At 41.8% G+C, this 17,626-nt stretch overlaps 1 protein-coding gene across 1 annotated transcript in view; it reads right to left on the bottom strand.

The window, feature by feature from the left end:
• ERGIC1 (endoplasmic reticulum-golgi intermediate compartment 1) overlaps nt 1-17,626 on the bottom strand; it is a 134,577-nt gene that overhangs the window by 19,532 nt on the left and 97,419 nt on the right. The window contains exons 7-9 of the mRNA XM_068277163.1: nt 10,398-10,458; nt 7,438-7,538; nt 6,901-7,023 (exon numbers count right to left, since the gene is read on the bottom strand). Of these exons, the coding sequence (XP_068133264.1) occupies nt 6,901-7,023; nt 7,438-7,538; nt 10,398-10,458 (285 nt within the window). The remainder of the gene's footprint in view (nt 1-6,900; nt 7,024-7,437; nt 7,539-10,397; nt 10,459-17,626) is intronic.

Raw genomic sequence — 17,626 nt, 5'->3', positions numbered from 1 at the left:
CCCATGACTGAGAAACATGGATGAATGGAGGAGATGCTGCTGGTCTCGTGCACAGAACAAGAGCTGGTGAATGAGGCAGCAGCACGAACAGCAGGTGCTTCTCTACAGCCCCCACCACCCTGTCACCCTGTTGCATTAATCCCTGCACCATCTGCTGGGTGGAGGTGCTGTGTCCTCTCTCGGAGAGACAGTTCACATGCTGATGACAAAGTGGATCACTGGCAGATGGAGATTATGCGACCAGGACATGGGAGGACCCGTCGGTACGTGATGCAGCCTATTAACTTCACACTGACTGTGACTTTGTGTACTGAGTGTCCTATTGTAGTCACATCCCTTGGCATTTTAACAGACAACAAAACACTAGGAAGGAGAGTGAGGTCATATGCATAGATGAGAACCACCACAGGCCAACAGAGCTGGAGGCCACTCATCAACACAATCTTCATTTCAGCAACAAAGTCCAGCATATTGATAATGCAAGTTATCCTCTTTACCAGCACATCGAGCATAATAATAATAATAATAATAATAATAATAATAATAATAATAATAATAATGTAAATGCTGGTGCAGTATAACCAAATGAAGCATACTCTGCTTTGGGAGTTAATTATCATTTTTAGGAAGACAAAGGGTATGGACACCCTGGTGATTGCACAATATGCACACTGCATTTTCTACATTAAAGCCCATGGTAGACAACATATTTATTTTATTTTAAACATGCCTATTGCCTGGCTGTTCTGATGATCCTCTGCCTCCCATACAGTTAGCTATAGACCTTGAACAAGCATGCAGATCAGAGCTTTGACTGAAGTCTGAAAGGATTTGCTGCATGCTTATTTCAGGTGTTTGAGGCTACTGATGTCAGAATGATTAGCAGGACTGCCAGGCAACTGATACTGTTTAAAAGGAAATACATATGGCAGCCTCCATATCCCTCTCAGTTCAGGTGTCCTTTAATATCAGTGTAATGCAAGCAAAGCAGCAGCCCTACTGACACAGCCTGCAATTAACACCTTTAATATTTAGTTGCTTTAAGGTCATGTGACCATTTTTAAAAATGGGATCTGTAGTTGTAGGTGAGTAACAGATGCAGTGGATGCTGCTATTGGTTGTATTCTTCTTACAAACTTGCCCATCATGCTTATCCTCTCCCTCCAAGTGTGATTCTTGGAGTGCTAAACACAAAACACCAGCAGGACAAAGAGTATGTTTTTCCCCCTTTAAAACAGGATCAGCTGTAGTAGTCCCTATATGTTTCCTGGTACAGGTTCCTTTAAATTGAGTTGTAGTATCTCTGTTAAAATTTCTTTCCTACAAGGTTTATTGCATGAGTGCAGCAAATGCTAATTCAACGACTGGAAAAAGTAAACGAATACCTTCTATAACTCCATTTTTTACTGATTAACTTGTTTTCCATATTAACTGGCACGGTGCGGGAGCTAAAACCATAAAAGTCCTATTTTGGGAAGCGTGCTCCATGACGCGATTACAGGAATCTTTAATTCCTGAAATAACATTACTGAGATCCGTCCCAGCCAAGAGGGATCTCATGCTTCCAAATGCTATATTCATGCACTTAAAATAAAAAGATGGCATACCAAGAAACGCTGGCTCCATCCGCCTGCCAGCTTCACCAGAATGACGCTCACTTTACACACAGCTCCTCTTTAGCTGGTTACAGGGTTTGGCAAATGGAGAGAAATACCAAATGTCACCCATATTCTGCTGTCATTTCATTTACAAAGCTCCTTCCTCCTTCCTGCAGCTTATCTGCACTGTTTCCTATTTGTAAAAGGTCAATTTGCTACTGGTTTGAATCAATTATTTGCCAAAAGAACACATAAAGTCCTGTAAATAAAGATGTGCTTGGGTTGGCTGTAGATTTCAGAAACTTGCAAGAGGGATAGCGAAGGGAAACAAAATAAAACTTTAGATTTCTAGGAAAATCAAGCTGAAGTAAAATCCACCAGAATTAGAGGAATGTAGTGCTGAAAGAAATTCTGCTAATTCTCGGATCCAAAACAAGTATGCAGATCAGGTGTTCTGACTCCTCTCTGCCTTCATTTACTGCATGTTTGTTCCTGGCAAGTACACAACAGAAGAAAAATGATCAGAACCAGACATAAAAGGGAGAAAGGGGGATGAGGTGCAAGGAAGCACAAAGGCCCAAGCCCAGCCTGTGGAGGGTACCAGGGTTCATGCTCCCAGTAAAAGGTACCAGACATTCCCTTAGTTTTAAAGGATACATGAGCCAAATTAAACAAAATAGTTTAGGAGATAATAAGGCAAGAGATAACTTGCCACCACACAGTGAGAGTTATCTTATCTCTCCATTCCTTAAGGTACCTCCTCTGTAGTTATTGTTACACGCAGTTAATTAACAGCCTGTCTTTAACTTTAGAATTCTGGAGTCATTTTAAGGATTGAAGAGTTAACTTTAGGTTTGCCTGAGGTAAAATGTTTCCTGAATACTACATGCCTCATCGCCATAGTGATAACACTAGAAACGTTATTAAAGACAGGAGATAAGCTTAGTGAATTGAGGCCTATGTGTCCCTCACCACAGCTCAGCTCCCAGCCAGTCTCCTGTGGTCCCCTTCGTAGCGGCCGCAGACTGTCTGAGAGTGGAGCTGCAGTGAGGGACACATAGGTTTCTAAGGTCTGGAAGAAGCCCCAGGTAAGTGAATCTGATTTATTTTCTTTTGCTCATGTATCCTTTAAAGTGTACCCGAGCCGAAGATCGTGGCTGCAGAACAGCCTAGCTGAAGCCACCATACAAACGACTCAGAGCTGCGGCTCGGGTACACATTAAATTAAAGTAAGGGCTGGTACCTTTTCAACAGGGCCGCTGCAGCATGACTGTGCTTATGACAGCATAGGAGCACAGATAATGTTTAGTCGGGAACGCCCCTTTCAAAGGGAGGGGCCAAAAAAACACAAGTCCTTTAGCGGGTGATCCACCACACCCTAATTCAATACTTGTTTCTTATAGAAAGGACTATAAAAAAATCTGTAGTACGATCTTGCAGTACAAAAAACTTGATACAACTTTATTGACACAAACACAAATATTTAACAATTTGCATATCCATAAAAATCTTTTTTATCCGTGAAAGTAATCTCCATTAACAACAATCATTCAGGTCTGAATTAATCGTTTACCACGTCAAGCCAGATCCTAGTACTAGTCTCATGACAGTCTTTTATAGTTGCTCATGCAGATTACTTTCACAGATAAAAAAAGATTTTTATGGCTATGCCAATTTTTGTATTTGAGTCAAAGCTGTATCAAGTTTTGTACTGCAAGATTATGCTACAGTTTTTTTCATAGTCCTTTCTAAAAAACAAGCATAGGAGCACTGCCCCCGATTAGCAGAAGGGTTCCAGTGAACAGCGGAGATTGCAGAGAAAGCCTCATTAGGATCCAAAGGCTTCCCTCTCAGGAAGCTCATTAGAATCCAGAGGCTTCCCTCTCCTTAAGTATTTGGTTCTGAACCAGAGCATCTGCTCAGGTTCTCTTTAAAAATCCAAAGTACTGTACTGGTCACTGCTGGGATGGCCAACCAACCTGGTGACCATTCCCTGAGAAAGTTTTTACAACAGGTGTGTGCTGGGTGATTCTGTTGTACCACTTGCTGAAGCAGCAAAAGATGTTACATGTATGGGAGACTCATACACACACCGTGCGGTGACCACCCATTAAATTAATATTAATTTTAAACAGAAGACGAAGAATTATCTTATAGCAAAAAGCTTAGGCGAAACAGTGAATAAGGGCTGCTGAGTTTTCCTGGACGAGCACATTTTTATAACAAGCTCAGAGATGCGTTTTGTGCTGGCACTTAACCTAGCCACAATATCTGATACCTAGTCCATTGCATAAGCAGCTTCATTAAAAAGAGATTAAGCTGGGATAATTTATTTTAATCATGCATTAAGTTTTACTTGAATAAATAATTTTACAACCAACAAGCCAAAATTCAAAATAGGCTTCTAATAGTTCTCATGTAAGCTATGAAAAATTAAAATTTATGGCTAAAATTTTAGAGTAATTTACTTTAAGCCTTGAAATGATAGCAAATAAATGTAAATGGGTATAAATACTTCGTAGTGAGGTTATAGATTATGTAATATGACAATAAAACATCTGCATATCAAGTCACTTTACATTTGTATGTGCCCTTAATGTACCTTTAGAGTTTGCTTCAGCCCTAATGGCCATGTTTAGCGGCTGAATTTATGGAAGCGGTTTAATTTTCCTGGCAGTGTTGTAAAGGCACATGCAGCATGTGTGGTTTTGTGTCTGTCTAGGCTGGCATTGCTCAGCAAATGAAAGTGGTCACTCAAAATTCTTCCTGGTGAGGCGGTTTCTTAATGCATCAAAACCAAACTTTCATACAAAACTTATCTTTTAAACCTTGTTTTGTGCAGCTAGTTACTAGAAGATTTAAAGTTGCACAACATGAAAGATTTATCCTTTGGTGGTACTGTAATATTTATCAACCACTGATCTTTCTGTCTGTTTACAAGTTAAAATCAAGCATCAATTTATGATAAAGATAAATATTGCTCTCTCCAAATAGCCAGTGTAAACGTTTGTGCTCCATACTGTGAATGACTGTATTTGTAGCATGCACAAGCTAAAGAACATCAAGCTTAGAGCTGACCGGCATCATACAGGAAACTCAAAATCACTAAAAACATGTGAGTAAAACTGCATAGATATCCTTTGTGATACCAAAACAGTTCTGACTTGTTAAAGCCTGTGATATCTGGCACCAAAATTATTAGCAGTAGGTCTTTTAAGTCCTGTAAGATGGGGCCTCCATGGACCAAACCTGTTACCTGCACATTGCCTACAGACTATTAATTTGAATGAAATCTGTGGGCAAATTGCTGGCCAAAGAGCACATGACCAGACAACCTTCTTTCACTACTCCATGGTCCAGTTTGGATCCTCTCATGCCCAGGCTACCTTCTTTCCCTACTCTATGGTCCAGTTCTTATCCTCTCATGACCTGGCTACCTTCTTTCACAACTCCATGGTCCAGTTCTGATCCTCTCGTGCCCAGGCTACCTTCTTTCCCTACTCTATGGTCCAGTTCTTATCCTCTCATGACCTGGCTTCCTTCTTTCACAACTCCATGGTCCAGTTCTGATCCTCTCGTGCCCAGGCTACCTTCTTTCCCTACTCTATGGTCCAGTTCTTATCCTCTCATGACCTGGCTACCTTCCTTCCCTACTCCATGGTCAGTTCTGATCCTCTCATGACCACTTTAGCAGTAGAAAGGGGTAAGCATGGGTACTATGATGGTTCTGCAGCTATGCAGCATCATACATAACAAGCTGCAATGTGCTTTGTATTTAGACACCTTTTTTTCATGGACCAGCATTTCTGAGCAGTTTGTGTTCCAGCAGCAGTGTTGTGGAATCAGACCAGATGAGCAGATCACCATGAACAACAAGCCTTGAGCATCCATGACTAGTTCATCAGTTATCCTTCCTTGCACCACTTTTTAGTAGGTAGGACTACTGCACCCCAAGAACACCCCACAAGACCTGGCTGCAGCTTTGGAGGTGCTCTGACACAGCTGCTGAACAGCACACTAGACTTGCAGATTTGCAGTCCTGAGCTTAAAGTGTACCCGAGGCGAACCTTGCGTCAAAAGACAAATACTTACCTAAGAAGATGGAAACCTCTGGATCCTGTAAAGGCTTCCCATGCCATCCTCTGGTCCATAGTTGCTGAGTGTAGACACCCCAAAGGAATCAGACAAGCTCTTGTCGAATTCCAAGTGTGACCACGCTCCTTTCCAAGCAGGAGCACAGCTGTACTACACCTGCACAGCAGTACCTGCGCAATAAGCCAGAACCACTTGTGCACGAGCAGCTCTGTGCTACCACAAATCTGCTGGTGCATGAAGAGGAGCGAGGTCGCATAGGCATGCTCGTGCATGAAGAGGAGAGCAGTCGCGCTCATGCATGAAGAGGAATTAGGTCACACAGACGCACTTGTGCATGAAGAGGAGAGCAGTCGCACAGGCGCACTCATGCATGAAGAGGAATGAGGTCGCAAAGACGCGCTCGTGCATGAAAAGGAGAGGGATCGCACAGGTGGGCTAGTGCACGAATAGGAGCACGGGTTCGCTTTAAATACCCCCAAAAGACATATGAACAATTTAAAAAGATTTCCTCTAATCACTGAACATTATACATTATACTGTTAAGTTAACTGGCTTTCCAATAACAGGTCATACAGCAAGATGGGAGCCATAAAGTCTCAAACACATATGAGGCATGTTGCCCCTCCTATTATGTATATTTTGTTTGCTCGCCTTATTCTCTTCTCGCTGATCTATACAACATTTTCTTCTCCATTTTTGTTTTCCCCACCAGCCTGAGAACATGCAATCATGCTTGTGATACTGATACCATTAACACGTGATCCTTTCCTATTTTTTTGCAGCCACCCCATTTCTCTCTCTCTCTCTATGTAGGGCCCTTCACAAGGGAGACATCTGTCTAGCTATTGTTCATGTAGTAAGGACTGTCAAAAAGTACAACAAATGCATAGCAGGGGAATAGACACATCAGTGAAAATCTATTTGTTTTTTTACATTTATTTGGTTACATTATAGCATGACAGGGATTGATCAAAGTAGTGTGGGTACTAATTTACAAGCACAGCAGCTCTCATTCATTTTTTAGCAATGTATGAGCTGGAGCGGCCTTGCAGTTTATGCTGAGGTCCTGGGCTTTTAAGAATGGAAAACAGACATCACCTCAAATGTCACAGTACAGTCACTTTGGAGGTAGTTTATTTTGCTCTGTTTTTTTCAACTACTGAACCAAAATAGAATCACAAGCTTCAAACACAAGACCATTACTCACTGTGGTTATAAATCGATACATTGGCTGCCGCCTCTCTGTGTATTTCACTGTGATGGGGCTGAGATCATAGCGGAACCAGATGGCAGGAATAATGCGACCCGTATGGCTGTATGCTACATATTCCTGTGCAAAACACAAACATACTGTCAGGTATCTCGTCTAGTAGATCATAAACATGAATAATATCATCAGCACCAGTACGAAGAATGAACCAATGGCAAATTCCAGAGGTGGGACATTTCACATTTTCAAGCATGTACATGAAATATAAATGAACATTGCCTCACCGCCATCAGTTAATATTTATAGAACAGAGGCCTTCTTTGGTTATCTGCGGATTACATTACTCTGCAGCTATGTAACTTAGCTGGAATTCTTTATTTTCTTTAAGAAGTCGGGCTTTCAGGCTATTGCCTGCTGGCAACCTTCTTCTGTGCAGTTTAATAATAAAACTGACATAATTTGTCTAGATCACGTATTTCCTGTTGCCAGCCTCAGTGCCAAGCAACTTTCCTCCACATCTGCACACAAGCTTACCTTGTTAGCTACAGTGTATTGGTATGAAAACCTCTGCTTTCCACTAAGGTCTTCGTACACAGTTGGTACTATCTTTAAGATGTAGTCATGAGAGGCCAGAGCTGCACAAGTGGAAAAAGGAGGGTCAGTATAAAGTAAAACATTGGTGGGAAAAGCACTTGCAAACATAACATATAAGGCAAGTAGCTGACGAACTAGAAGAGGAAAAAGTAGATAGTACATAGAAATAATATCTTTACACAGAACTAAACATTATTTTTGGATGGACATTGTCAGATGAATCACCCCTGCTAGGTCTCCGAAGATTCCAGTGGAGTAATTCTTAGCAACATACTTTTGTATCATCCACTAGAAACCTGTAGTGAGAGGAAAACGCTTTGCTACTTGCCTGGATGTGGTGCAGATCGGGGATCCGCCTTCGACCCTGATGCCACTGGCTGCATGTCAAGTCTAGGTCTGTGGCACATACTACTGAAGTCAAAAAAATGGCAGCCAGGCAAACAGCATATTGCAAAGGCAGCATTGGTGGCATAATGGATGGTACTCTCACCTTGAAGCCTTGGGCTCCTGAATCTCTGCCAAGACAATCTGCAGTTTGCATGATCTCCCATGTTTGTGTGGGTTTCTTTTTGGCACTCAGGTTTCCTCCCAAAAACATACCGATAAGTTAATTGGTTCACTCAAAAACTGGACTATAGTAGGGATTAGATTGTGAGCATCCCTGAGGAACCAGTAAGTCTTGTACACACTCTAGATTAAACTCGGCTGACGTGGTTGATAACAACCGCCTCTGCTGAGAATGTAGTGTTTGTACAGTGGCCCTCATCCCCCCTCGATGTGTATGTGAGTGATCCGCCTGGCAGACCTGCCTGTGTCCTCACAGCCTTGGCCCCACACTTTCGCCTGAGGGATCTTGTCCCGTCTCTGGTGACATGACTTATGTGTGTACGTGGCTTAAGGGACAACACTATGTGTTCTGGAAAGCACTATGGAAGATGTGAGCACTACATTAATACCCGATAATGATAATAATTGTAAAGGGAAGAAAACAAAAAGCCTGCTTATTGCTCTTATTTCTGGATGTAACAAGACAATATTAGTTTTTTCTTCCACTAAGGAGCTCCTCCTGCTGTTTAAAAAGGTGCATATAAAATATTCACAGGTGATACATCATGTAAGAATAATGATGATAATAATAATAAAATAAAAACAACAGCAAAAAACGGCTTATAAATATATCAAAGATGGACCACATATGCAGTTCTGAGGTTGGCACCAGTGGATCAAAATTTCTCCCTCATTGTACTAAACGATTTTAAATCACATAGGATTTCCGCAGTAGTTTGTACTTTAACTATAGAACGTATTCAGTGAGACTTGATTGGCTACACAATATCAAAACTTCATTGGGCATGAGGGAATTTACCGTAAGTGAGGAGTGGCTGGCAGTAAAGCCTTCATCAGTGCCAAACATGTAGTGACAGCTTCACTGCAAGGTCAGCTCCTTGGAAAGTCCCAGTTGTGCAGTATATAAAACAACACACTAATGGCTACAAATGGGGTGGAGGATGTACCCTAGCCACAGTTTAATGAATCAAGCTTACAGCAAGGTGTGGCACCCTGTGCTAATTAATAAGAAGGGTAAAGTAGCCTTTTTAAGTGTTTATTAATCAGCCTTAATGCAAGCAACACTAATACGCCGTTCCCTGGATCTAGAATATGGATTACGTTGTGGCTGCATAGATTTTAGGATGTAAACATTTGTCATGGAATACTTGGACTCATACTTCTGCTTCAGGCCATCAGCCATGGGATGAGAGGGAGCTCCCTATGCATGTCATATCATCCAGTAGTTAGCACTGTTCCAGGTGAAGGAATGACAGGACACTTCCTAGTAGCTTTAAAGTGAACCTTAAGTGTCCCAAAAAAAATGAGTTTTACTCACCTGGGGCTTACCTCAGCCCCCTGCAGCTGATCGGTGCCCACGACGAGTCGCTCTGATGCTCCGGGTCCCGCTGGCGGCCACTTCCGGTTTCGCCGTCAGGACCCGTCAGGCTGGGGAACGCGGCTGATACTACGCGTTCCCAGCCAAAATAGCACCCCTATGCGGCCATATGTCCGCATACGGGTGCCTATGCGGACATATGGCCGCATAGGGGTGCTATTTTGGCTGGGAACGCGTAGTATCAGCCGCGTTCCCCAGCCTGACGGGTCCTGACGGCGAAACCGGAAGTGGCCGCCAGCGGGACCCGGAGCATCAGAGCGACTCGTCGTGGGCACCGATCAGCTGCAGGGGGCTGAGGTAAGCCCCAGGTGAGTAAAACTCATTTTTTTGGGGACACTTAAGGTACACTTTAAAATGCAATGCAGAAAATAGAGACACTTTTCTATGCCTAATGCAAACCTTTAGATGCATTTTCTTGGGATTTACGGCTTTTTACTTGTTTTGCTTCTGCAAGCAATATCTGTGGAAATAAACATCATCTTACATATACCATGGCTGTCACCATTTTCTTCTATTTTTAACAAAGCCAAGACCCTGAGTTGTGCCGCTGCTGCTCTGGACTATAAGCTTTCATTACCATCGCTTTGGAAATATGAAACTTTATGATCAATGAATTAACATTATTGTCTGAAGATCCTGAACATTGATACAGTAAACCACTGTGAGCGACACATCAATATCCAAGAGCCATGATGGGGAACTATGCAGCCTTTATGAAGCTTGTCTGCATATCTTGGGCAGGGAAGATATAACAAATGACATCATCACCTGAAATCAGAGTGCATCAAATAACTAGGCGCGCTGCTTCCAATGTTCTGCTCTCCTACAGTTACTACACTCCAGACTAGTTCCCTTTAAGATCCATTTCATAATCAGATTATCAAACATCTTTTTTGTTGAGTTACAACTAGTTATTTTATATATATTTATATAGCATATGTTAATGTGTACATACGATTAGAAGCCAGTCTGTCTGCTCCTCCCAGAGCATTGAAAGCTCCATGAATGTGTGTAACCTGCAAGAAATTAAAAGGGAACTGAATTTGGAGTACATCACAATCTATACAAATGTTATTATGGGGACTAAAGTGGCAAAAAAAGTAAGTAATACAATGGTGCTGAATCTCTTTAAACGTGGCTACTAATGATCCAATGTTTTTCATCCACTCTTACCATCTCTATGTAATATAAGGAGTGTCCATTCTATATATTTACTCAAAATATAAGGGAAGACGCCGAGAGCCCAGTATAGTGTAGTATGTACTGTAAATTGGGTATGGAAGGTAAGTATAGGTAGATTATACTCACAAACAAGGGTTACCGTCCAGGTAACCACTATGAAGGCAGGTGAGGAGATTAGACCTGTCCCCACTCAGGATTAAGAAGTCGCTCTCTGTAGATCGGGAAAAAAGAAGAATTCCCCTCCACCAGGGGTGGAAACAACTGCAAAAGTAGTACAGAGGCGCCAACAGGGTAAAAACAATATTTCTTTAAAATGGATAAAATGAAGTAGGTTGCGGTGGACTTACCCCTTCAAAACAGACACAAAAATTGCTGTTTTAAGCAAAAATCAATTTACATACTCCGAAAAAGGTGCAACGCGTTTCGCGGGTATATCCCACTTCCTCAGGCAATAAATAGGAGCATATCACCAATGCGGTCCGGTACATAGCCTGGCGCCTCTGTCCTGCAGAGGTGCCAGGCTATGTACCGGACCGCATTGGTGATATGCTCCTATTTATTGCCTGAGGAAGTGGGATATACCCGCGAAACGCGTTGCACCTTTTTCGGAGTATGTAAATAAACTGATTTTTGCTTAAAACAGCAATTTTTGTGTCCGTTTTGGAGGGGTAAGTCCACCGCAACCTACTTCATTTTATCCATTTTAAAGAAATATTGTTTTTACCCTGTTGGCGCCTCTGTACTACTTTTGCAGTTTATATATTTACTCAGTTTACTTTTCGATTACCGTATTTTTTGGACTAGAAGACATTCCTGACCATAAGACCCACCTACCTTTAGAGGACAAAAACCAGGAGGAAAAAAAATGTATATACTTAACCTGGTGCATCCATGGTGAAGGGGCATCTTGTGGATTATGCCCACTTTGTACCTCATGCCCCCCCCCCCCCTTGTACCTCTTGTGTCCTCCTCTGTCCCCCTTGTGTCCTCCTGTGTCCCCATGTATCCTCCTCTGTCTTCCTTGTGCCCTCCCCTATGCCCCTTTGTGTCTCCCTTGTGTCCTCCTCTATGCACCTTTGTGTCCCCCATTTGTCCTCTGTGTCCTCCTCTGCATGGGCACAATACAGGGAGTCCCCGACATTGCAGCAGGTTGGAGGTTGGTATTGGTCGGCGTTCACAAGTCAGGAACTCCCTGCATTTGGACTATAAGACACAGTGACTTTTTTCCTCAATTTTGGGGGAGAAAAAGTGAGTCATATAGTCCAAAAAATACAGTACATAGATTGGATCATTAGTGGCCACCTTAAGGCCAAGGGGGCCCACTAGAAATCGGGAATCGCAATCGAAAGCACTTTTGTACTGATTGTTGCAGCTTTTTCCAGAACGCTTTTTGGCAATTTTGGATTTGTATAGCAATTGCGATTTCCATTAGCGCAAGGCTTTATGGATACAGCCGGTGGTTTTGAGTAGTAAAAGCGATGCAAAATCTCTTTGTACAACAGTTTGTACAAGTGATTTTGCGGTGATCCTATACCTTGTATTGAAGTGTAAAAGCTTCAACAATGCTGCAGGCACTGCAACTGCAGGAAATCTCAATCGCTACTGTGGAATCACCTCCAGTGACTTCCATAAACCTAGCGCTTTTGGAACTACGGTTGATACCAAACTGCTGAAAATGCTCTAGTGGGACTCAGGCCTTAAGGTGGCCACACACCATACAATTTTTAAAATATCTGTTCAATTCAAGAATTCAAATCAATTTTTCTGAATGATTGTAACATTAAAAAATCTGACCAATGTACCACACATTCAATTTTTCCTCATTGATGATAAAAATGATTGGAAACTGAGAAAATTGCTAGGGTGTGTATATTAATACATTGACAATCTAACACACAACATACAATCTTTAGAAAAATTGCAAAAAATTCCGGATCGAAAAAAAAAACAGGAAATTTGTGGCCACCTTTAGACACATAATCTGCATAATGCATTGCACTTATTACAGATTCTGCCTGCTCTAACACTGTTCCAAAGTGACACCACACAGTGTGATGATTTTGATTAATTAAAAGCACATTGGCTCAAAGGAAGAGAAAGATGGAATCTGTCAGGCTTATTCCTTGTGATGCTAAAGTGCAGGAACTGTATATTCCTGCGTATAAGACTACTTTTTAACCCTTGAAAATCTTCTGAAAAGTTGGGGGTCGTCTTATACGCCGGGTATCACTGATGCTGGGTGATACCCCCTATCCTGTTACCGTCTCTCAGATCTTGCTGCTGAGGACTGCAGTGAAGTGGCGCAGGCGCACATGTGTGAGATCTGAGAGGCAGAGGAGGTAAATAGGATACAAGGGTGGGCCAGAGGGGTGAAAGAGGCATATTTTATGGGCACAGCGCGATCTATTCTTCCATACCGCTCTGATAAACAGGTAGACAAGGAAAGCTGACCAAGCCACTTAGGGAGAGTTCACCAATCCAACCAGTCAAATGACTATATACTGGGTACCACATACAGTACAGCACCAGTATATGATTTTTTTTTTTAATTTGGTGTACGTTGGAAGAGGGGTCGTCTTATACGGTGAGTATATCACAAACTCTATATTTTAACTGAAAAAGTTGGGGGGTCGTCTTATACGCCGGAATATACGGTACTTCTTGTATGCAGTTTATGAAACATGTTTATTTGCAGATAGTACAGTGATTTGCAGGGCTGTGGAGTTGGTACAAAAATCTTCTGACTTCAACTCCTCAGTTTATGAAACCACTGACTTCAGGTACCCAAAATTGCTCCGACTATTTGGCCCATATGCAATTCATTTTTTCACCTGAGTTATCTCCTAGGAGATCATTTTCACCTTCTCTGTAAACTAAATTTTCAGCATTGTACAATTGAAAACGTACCCAAAAGTTGGTGAAAAAGTACTATAACATTTATTTTGAATATTTTCTTGCTTGCTGGTGACTTAAAAGGCATTTCATGACAAGTTGTAAAAATATCACCTAGGAGAAAACGCAGGAGAAAATGTGAATTGCATATTGCACCTTGACTCCAACTATGGAGTTGGTAAATAAAAAAAATCATCAGATTCCAACTTCGGCTCCTCAGTTTATGAAACCACCAACTCAGACTCCAGCCAAAATTGCTCCGACTCCACAGCCCTGGTGTTTTGTTTTTTTTCATTTTCAAAGCAGAATCAATTTAAAAAGGACATTACCTGCTGCACCAATTAATAGATTTGTATTTATTTATTTATATAGCGCCGACATATTACGCAGCGCTGTACAGAGTATATATTGTCTTGTCACTAACTGTCCCTCAGAGGAGCTCACAATCTAATCCCTACTATAGTCATAGGTCTATGTATGTATCGTGTAAAGCATGTATCATAGTCTAGGGCCAATTAGCCGATGAACTTATCTGTCTGTTTTTTGGGGATATGGGAGGAAACTGGAGTGCCCGAAGGAAACCCACACAGACACAGGGAGAACATGCAAACTCCTTGCAGATGCTGACCTGGCTGGGATGCACAAGGCAAAAGCGCTTACCACTACGCCACCATGCTCTGTCATCCTCAACAACCTGTGGCTGCCTGCTCATCACATCTCCTAGCCTCTCCAACTCCATTTAATGCCTTGCCTTCCTACTACAGACAGGTACTGAGTACAGAGGCATATCTTCAGTTGACAGAGAAAAGGGGGGTATTTCAGAATGGCAGGGAATAAGTAGGCAGGTGTAGATCATGGAGAAGGGAATAGAGATCTATAGACTAGTACAAGTGGGAATTCTTTTTTTAACTTTTGCAAAAACCACATTAATTTTCAAAAGTTTTTTTCATGTTTAATCTAGTTAATATAATGTTCTATTACATTCATGTGAAAAAATATATATATATATAAAAAAAACAACAACAAAAACCTGTGCCTTATCATGAGCTTTAAAAACAACAGTAGTCTGTCATGGTGAGCTTACGGCTCCAGCAGTGTCTGAGCCAAACATCTGAAACAAGCCTGTGGCCTGTACAGCCAGAGCATCTGACCAGCATACGCATTCTGGATCAGTTATAACAAAAAAGGCAACAGATTGGCATGACAGCCGAGGAAGTTGCATTCTAAACAGTCCTCAAGGTTGTCCAACTTAAAACAGGCAAAATTTGTCTGAATTTCTTCTAACTAGTAAACTGGTGTCTCCCAAAATAGGTAATGCCTCTCAGTGACTTTTCTTCTTCAGAGTCATAAAAGGTCTCCAAGTTGACTAGTCTCCTTCAGAGTTGTAATAATTCTCTCCTCCCACACCAGTCTCCTTCAGAATTTTCATAGGTCTCCTCTCTCTGACTAACTTCCTTCAGAGTTGTCTCTACTCCTTCACTATTCTCCTTTGGAGATGTCACGGGGCTCCCTTCCTACACTCTTTATCAGAGCTTACATAGGTCACCACTTCCAAACTAGTCTGCTTCAGAGATGAAAGAAGTCTCTCCTCCATCGATAGTAAGAGCAGTCATCTGTCTCCCCTCCCATATTCGGCTACTCCTTGCATGGTCAGTCATTTTTTTATGTAAGCAGACTATTCTTGGCACAATTACAGTTGCACAATTTCTCAATGACTAATTTAGCTGTACTACAAGTGTCATAAGTACAGTCCATGCCCAGCAAAACTTTGATCACACCCCATCCCTTGCCTTCCTTTGGTGCCCTTCATGGCCCTGCAGCCCATCTCACAAGGGCCATAAAAAAGTGTGGCCATCATGACCTTCATACCCGTAATAAGTGTGAAGCAGAACAAATAGGTGCCAGCAAATTTGGGTGCACCATGCGCTGTAATGTAAATTATGGCTATAGCGCTCTCAGAAGGTAATTTGGGCAAAGGCCAAAGACTGAGCCAAAATCACTTTAAAAACAGTGTAATTCGTCCACTAGCAATAGCTGGCAGCCAAATTATGTCTTTCCCCGGTGTCCATGGTGGCCTGGAGGAGGAATAGTAATTAACACCACTGGGACTTTAACAGGTGAAGGATGAGCCATTTTTTGGCTTCATCCAGCGCCCAAATTCCATGACGCCATTTTTACATGTATACCCATGTATAAGTGTATCCACAAAAACACCAGATCTGAAGTATAGCTCTCTGTAGCAGAGGAAGGAAAGGCTAGTAAATAGGGCACTTATACAAGTTGCTTGGAGCTTTCTGTTATCTTGATGGTGTAAATTATGTCAAATCACAACTTGATGAACACTATTTCAGACTCTCAGCCAGTGTTCCCTGGAATCCAAGGTTTCTTTGAGGACTTTTCAGGGGTTCCCTAGCATTTTCCCCTCCCATGACAGTGGCGGGCTGAGAATGTTTCAAAGGTACCTTTTTGGCTTTTGTGCATCCGTCAAACATTATATGCTCGGCCCAAATGGTGGTGGGGACAGAGGGGTGGGAGTATAATAGAGCACAGGGTTCCCTGACCTCCAAAACTTAAATGAAGGGTTCCTCCAGGGTCTAAAGGTCGAGAAAGACTGCATCTAATCAATTATATATTTATATTATAATTACTTTAATCCCTTTGACTACACACAAGTGAGAACCATTTAACTGTTTGACTTTGGAAAGCAACTGACTTTACCAGTGATGATTTAGGTGGGTATCAATAATACTTATGCAATGTGGTATTTTGTGTGTTTTCTTTGCAATTAATTTCAATCAGTTTGCTGAAATTGGTTTTCCGTGTAAAAACATTTTTTATACTTCTGTTAGTCAATGTCCTAGGACAATACACCATAATGAAAACCGTCTAATGAAATGGACACAACAAGTGAAAGAGTACAGGCTTATCTGTTCAGTTGCAATGTAAACTTTATCATGGCCTCTTAACAGGAACTGTGTGCTTTGGCAATATTGATAAGATGAATCATCTGGGAGGCAAAACACACATTCTTCTTTATAGTACACAGTGAAGGATCTCTCCACAGGTACAGGCCACACCTCCCCTCTCAGTGCCCTTGACATCCGGCTTACATGGCTGGCTGGTACCACACAATGGGATAACTAGTCCTTATGTATGCCAGCATACATCATCCCAAATTGGTACCCTGCCAGAATTGACACAATAGCTGTGTGCAGTTGGGAGTGTTCCTGGGTGGGTAAACTGATTACATAACGCAGAGCACAATACACAATGGCTTTATGAAGTCATGTATTGACCTCATCTAGGACCACAAGCACAAAGAGGCACACTCAGATTATACTCATCCCTTCTGATGTAGAAAAACTAAAAGTGTCTCGGCTTCCATGTACTCATTATGCGTCTTTAATTAAAGTAACTTACCACATCCCTAGAAGGCAGCAGCCAACAATGTTCGAATGACGCAAGCGCTCCAGGTGCCATAACCACAATACTGAAGTATTTGTGTAAATGTTCATCCAGAGAACAGAGTTCAAAGTGGCAATAGATCAGCAGCAGTAGATTGCAAGAGATGCATGATTTGTGAGTATTCATGGAGCACAATAGGGTGTAGAATATCTGCTATTCACCTTATAGCTGGAAGAAAGTTCTAGGAACATTTCATTCTAATTATTATGAATTGCAAATAATCACTAGTTTGAAAAAGTATAAAATGATAAGCTTGTAAGTAAGGAGCAGAATAGAAGAAAGCCGGTGATAGCAGGGTAGCATTTTAACATGACGACCCATTGAGGTCACAAAATACAGTTTACGCGTGCTGATTGCCAGCTCAGAGTACAGAATACATTACTATGCAGAGCAGAGATCTGACTGTTCTTGTGCCATAATGGGAACAAGGCTTGTTTCTACTTAAAGCCACATATGCATTTGATAGAACATTATTTAAAATACATTTTTAAATACAAAATAAAAAATTGCACAAATTCGTGTATGGTCGGCATGTGTGACAACTATTGTGAAAATTTCTCCCAGGCTACAATGCACCATAAATGACATTGTCCCTATACGGCTGTCACTAAAGCTGCGCACACACCTTAATGGAGGTCGCCCGAT

Source organism: Hyperolius riggenbachi, chromosome 3 (genome assembly GCF_040937935.1).
Source record: "Hyperolius riggenbachi isolate aHypRig1 chromosome 3, aHypRig1.pri, whole genome shotgun sequence".
In the NCBI taxonomy this organism is placed as follows: Eukaryota; Metazoa; Chordata; class Amphibia; order Anura; family Hyperoliidae; genus Hyperolius; species Hyperolius riggenbachi.
This window is presented reverse-complemented; position numbering and strand designations above follow the sequence as displayed.